The sequence below is a fragment of the Ictalurus punctatus genome, chromosome 10, assembly GCF_001660625.3.
Source record: "Ictalurus punctatus breed USDA103 chromosome 10, Coco_2.0, whole genome shotgun sequence".
In the NCBI taxonomy this organism is placed as follows: domain Eukaryota; kingdom Metazoa; phylum Chordata; class Actinopteri; order Siluriformes; family Ictaluridae; genus Ictalurus; species Ictalurus punctatus.
The window spans coordinates 26,880,001-26,885,652 of NC_030425.2; the positions used below are offsets into that span (position 1 = coordinate 26,880,001).

Here is a 5,652-nt window from a genome sequence, read left to right on the forward strand (position 1 = left end):
CATAAAAATCAATACAATTCCCGTTATAACCAGTACAAATTCCATGAGGGTTTCTGTAGTTTTTTTTTTCCCCCCAGCAGGGTGCGCACTGAACTGTGCATTAAAACAAAACCAGACAAGATTGTATTCAAGTATATTGCATGATTTTGCCTGATTCCATTTTAAATTCTGGGTAATTCCTTAAAATAACAACATTTCTACTCCATATCTTACAAAATGACGCCATTTTCCACATAACAACAAGACAATTTCAGTGTTAGGAAGCTAGCTATAAGTAGCAACTTGACTAGCTTAAGTACATTTGTTTTACTGTTTTCAAAATAATGTAGCTTTTCCCGGGACCTAGCTACTGTTTTCACCAAGTAGTAGCGTAGCTTCGGTGAAGTAGTTAGCTAGTTTTTCTTAGCGCTTGTAGTGTAGTTAACTACTTTATCAAAAGCGTAGCTTGGCTGTTGCTTAGCTTAATGTGCAGCTTGGCAAGTTACAATTTCAAAATGGGTTTCCGAACACTGGTGAAAATGTCCCCCCCCCATTGTTGACCGATTTCAGAATGTTGAATAAGTCTAACCGACGCAACGAATACATTCGGTCACTTTTTGAGGGGGACAATATTCCTAGAATCGTTTAGTTGCAAAAATGACGTACTAAAGATATCTTGCTAACTAAACTAACGTCAATGATGGACAGATAGTCATTGTTGTGGTAAAAATTATATATTTGGAGGGGTTTGGATGCTTAAAAACGATGATGCAAAAAGAAAAACCGGTATTGAAATTGCACTCATGTAGTGCAGTGACAAATCTGCGCTAGCTGACTAGCAGTTAGCGATATTTTCTGGATTTCTGCGGAAATATGACCTAAAAACCATCATCAGATTTTCACACAAGTATTAAAAGTAGACAGGTGGAACCGAGTTAAACAAATGAGACAAAAATATTATACTTGGTCATTTATTTATTGAGGAAAATCATCCAATATTACACATCTGTGAGCGGCAAAAGTATGTGAACCTCTGCTTTCGTTTATTTAATTGGATTCTCTTTGTCTACTTTGAGGACTTGGGTGAAAATCTGTTGATGTTTTAGGTCATATACATATGTACATATACATATACACATTGAGAGTTCACAAACTTTCAAGCACCACTGTATTGTGTTTATATCTATAGAGTTAGAGATCCCATTGGTCATTAAATCTTTAAACACATTATTCTTGTTCTACACATTTTAAATGGTTTGTTGGACTGGGGAGTGAAACAGACCAGCGAACGGCAGTTAGCCTGAGCTCGGCTGGTTTTCTCTTGGCTTTCTCTCAGTGCTCGCCGGGCTTCGTCCAGCTCCTCAGCCAGCGACCGAGCTCTTCCCGCATACAGCTGGGCACTTAGGATGTTAAACACACACACACACACACACACACACACACACACACAGAGATGTTCGTTACATTTATAAGGGTGAGAAAAAAAAACAAAAAACACTGAAAACGATCTAGCACCTCGCTAGTTTGCTGCGAAGCTCTGAAACATCCATCATCAGCTGAAGGTTGGTTTCCTCGCACTGAGATACGCTCCTCAGAAGGCTGCTGTTCTGTCCCCTCAGTCTGCGCTGAGCGTGCTTCAGTTCCGCCACCAGGCCCAACAAATCACCCGCGTCACTGGAGACAGAACATTTTTTTTTTTTTTTTTTAAATCCGCATCAGCCAGAATACTGATAGAATCCTAATCGTGATTAAGAACACGGCATATAAAGATTTCGACGGCGCTGTGGCGTTATTCTCGATTCTGATTGGTCAGAAGTAGTGCAGCTGCAAAACACAGGTTCATTTCTAACGTGCTTGTTCTAATACGTTTTCGTTTCTGTAGTAGCAGCTCATTCACAGGGTCTTGTGGATAAAAATGGAAAGCACGGTTGTTGAAGTTTCTGTAAGGAGATGTTTATTTAACATTTATGGAAGGAGTCTCCAGTGCCAGAGCTTGGTTACAGTAATCCCCTTTTCATTCCCTGACATTTTCTTTCACGGGAAAGTCTCATTTATTTATAGCTGCCATCCATGACGGAAGTGATAACCGGAACGAACTTGTTCGCCGGAGGTACGACAACGTTAAAAGTAACCATAAATGGATAATAAATAAATAAAATTTTAAAAATGTAAAAAAGTATGAACGCGTTGTCCATTACTAACCAATGATATTCGCTTGGGTCTGTGAACGTAGTTTCAACCGACGAAGGAGAAAATTCCGCTCCTACGAATACAACAGCATTAACACACAATAGAAAACCCAGTGCATTTTCTAATAAGGTTACAGTCGTTTGCAGAATTATTGGCACCCTTTGTGAAAATGAGCAAAACTTTACATCACATGCAATGAGAGACATTTTTTTTTTAAACATGCATTTTATTGTTTTCAGCTTGGTTCAATAGTTTAAAAAATGATTGGCACCCTTAGAACAAATACTTTGTAAAATCTCCCAAGAGAGAGAAAGAAAACTGAAAATCTTCCTGTGATGGCTAACAAGGTTGGAGACACTTACAGAGAATCTTGTTGCAGAACATGTCAAGCTCCCTTTTTTTTTTCCTTTTCGGTGCGCGTCTTTTTTTTTTTTTTTTTTTTTTTTTTTACATTCAGACCACAGGTTTTCACTAGGGTTGTAATCCAGAACCTAAGACAGTCTTTCCTTTAAAAAAAAAAGAAAAAAAAAAAAAAAAAAAAAAAAAAAAAAAAAAAAAAAAAAAGAAAAAGGGGATGCTTGGCTCATAATCTTGTTGAATGATCCATCTATGGCTCAGTCTGAACCTCCTGGCAGAGGCAACCAAGTTATAAAACAAAATATTTTGGTAGTACCAAATGTACGTAGCACCCACCAGCTACAAAAGAACCCCAACATCATGAATAATGATTTGCCACCATCTATTAGGGGCATTGGGGCCCTTTTTTTGTCTCCAGTAACCTTTTTTTTGTCTCAAGAGGTTTTTGTCCCTTTTGCAATTTTGTTCTCATCTGATCACAGCACAAGTGTAGATCCAATGAGGTTTGGTGATGTTCATTTCCCCCCCGAGGTTGCTCTCAGGATGGAGTTACAGAGATGGTCGCATTCAACTAAAGTGCAATTCTGAAACTGATCTTTGGGGGTTTTGTCTCTTTTACTACATTTCCTATTTTTTTTTTTATAGAGTATCTGGGGTGAACATGTTCATGCATCCTACTTCTGGCTATTTTTTCAGGCTTTTGATACTTTTCCATTATGACCCCCAGTGCACTTAATTGGATTTTTAACCGTTTATGCATTTTCCATATCCAATACCTGACTTATGTATGTCCTGACCATCTGTCTCTTGTGTTGAAATCTTTTCATCCTTCACCATAGTGATCCATCCATCCATTCATTTTCTGTACCGCTTTTCCTACACAAGGTCGTGGGGAGCCTGGAGCCTATCCCGGGGGACTTGGGGAACAAGGCGGGGGACACCCTGGACGGGGTGCCAATCTAGCACAGGGCACAATCGCACACATACTCGCACACCACAGACAATTCAGAGATGGTAATCAGCCTATAACGCATGTCTTTGGACTTGGGGAGGAAACGGTGGTACCCCCAAAGCATGAGGAGATCATGCAAACTCCATGCACACAGGGTGGAGGTGGGAATTAAACCCAGGTCCCAAGGGTGTTGAAGGATGCCAATAATTCAGAAACATTTTGACTGTCTCGGATCACAAGACTCACCGTTCCCAGTTGCTTTGCAAGAGTCTGATCCTGATGCCTGGTAGCTGTCGTCAAATAATCTACAAGTCAATGAGAACGCTCTTCTCAATCACTATAAGTTACAGCATCAGAAAACAAAAAAAATCACAGAATGGTCTGAAATTTAACCATTTGTTATTCTACAAACTATATGATTTTAAAGGGGGGGGGGGGGGGGTTATCAAACGGAGACATTCGTCATGTAGAAACACCTGTATTCCCCCCCCATGTGTATCTCTCACCCGTCCTGGCTGCACTGAGCGATCCAATTCCTCATGGTTGTGTGAAACGCGTCCCTGTCGATGGGTGGATCTCGGTCCTCTGGGTCCAACATGTGCTTCAGGATGATCAGCTTGTCCTGTCCACCACTGTGGCCCGTCATGGCCTGTAGAAACTGCACCACAGTGGAGGCCAGAACTTCTCCTGTTGGCGAGAGAGAAATTCTCAGAGGTTCGTCTCTAAAAACGTCTTGTCAATTTCAAGAGATCTAAAAAAAAAAAAAAAGAGAGAGAGAGAGAGAGAGAGAGAGAGAGAGTCTCTACCTCGTCCTGCAGCGTCGCACGCCTCAAACGTAATGTTCAGAAGCTCTTCTTCCGAAAAGCCATTCATGTCATGGTGGTCGCATATATACCTGTCGCCGAGTCTGAAGTCTAAAACAGAGAGCGTTGAAAATAAGAGAGCGATGCAGCGGCGCTTTAGTCCTGTAGTCTGAATGAATTGAATAAATGTGAATGGTGTCAATTTAAAAAACAAAAACAAACCTACTTTCATCATCAGAGCGCAGTTGGGAAAATTCAGCCGAGGAAATTCCAGACAAACTGGAAACGCTGTATCCGTAATGTTCACCATCCCGCACACTATCCTGCTGAGAAGGTGAGCCGGACTCACCGTTTCCAGTTTGCCGACAGGCCGAAATGTCAGGAATACTCCAGCCTGTGTTCACGTTCCCTGAAGCCATGATCACTGAAGAAGTCATCAACAAATGTTTTAACACCATAATAAATCAATCCACTTTGACAAGTCGCCATGAGATGGAAACGAGATTGCATTTTATCTCAAACAAAAAGGGATCGATTAAATGCCACTAGTCATCTTTTTCACACTCTCAAGCCTCACTGAAATGGAAACGAGGCTTTAAGAACACCCAAGGCAAAGCCACAACTTCAGTATGATTTATTTCAGGAGCGTCATCCTCTGCAGATATCTAGAGAGGAGCTGACACGTAAGAGTCGTACACAAATGAAAAGAACCCCCATGGTATCAATTCTGACCGAGTTTGTGTTTTCTCGCTTAACTAAACCCCAAATTTATCTCAGGAAGGGCTTGGTAATTAACCGATGAGTCGAATCAGGTGTGTTCAATGAGCAAGGTGGATAAAGTTTACATCACTGTGGCCTTCTACACTTCTGTTTTAGTCCAAAACACCTCTATAAAATCCAAAAAGCCATGGAGCTCCATGGAAGTGTGTATACAGACATGCCACTGAGATTCCCTGCAGGAATATATAACACTTTGATGCCAAGGGGGAATAAAGTCTATACTCACATAGCTTTTAGTTGACCACCACTATCCACATGAAACCTTCCATTTCAGCATCTTCAGTGCACTCTGTCCGGTCACCAAAGAATGATATATCAAATATATACACATCCCGTCTTGACTGATTGTGAAGGCAGAGTGTGAGCAGCATCCTGTCTGTGCTATTAAAAACAGAAAGCTGATCTGGAGAGACGCTTTGCTTGTCCTCATCTCGGCACACACATCAAGTCCAGCTGACATGACCACCCCCCTCCAACACCACCACCACCACCACCACCTTCACCCCCCCACCGATCCACTTATTCCCCCTGCCTGCAGACTCATAACAGTACACAATGTCATAATGGACCATTGTAACGAACACAACCGTG

At 41.4% G+C, this 5,652-nt stretch overlaps 1 protein-coding gene across 2 annotated transcripts in view; it reads right to left on the reverse strand.

The window, feature by feature from the left end:
* The window catches only part of mrvi1 (murine retrovirus integration site 1 homolog), a 53,278-nt gene extending 48,208 nt beyond the window's left edge, over positions 1-5,070 (reverse strand). The window contains exons 1-7 of one of the 2 annotated variants that reach the window (XM_017477866.3): positions 4,508-5,070; positions 4,285-4,392; positions 3,985-4,165; positions 3,725-3,783; positions 2,182-2,242; positions 1,495-1,653; positions 1,262-1,379 (exon numbers count right to left, since the gene is read on the reverse strand). In XM_017477866.3, the coding sequence (XP_017333355.1) occupies positions 1,262-1,379; positions 1,495-1,653; positions 2,182-2,242; positions 3,725-3,783; positions 3,985-4,165; positions 4,285-4,392; positions 4,508-4,739 (918 nt within the window). In that variant the 5' untranslated portion in view covers positions 4,740-5,070. The remainder of the gene's footprint in view (positions 1-1,261; positions 1,380-1,494; positions 1,654-2,181; positions 2,243-3,724; positions 3,784-3,984; positions 4,166-4,284; positions 4,393-4,507) is intronic. The other variant, XM_017477865.3, reaches the window with a different exon arrangement.
* Between the last annotated feature and the right edge of the window lie 582 nt (positions 5,071-5,652).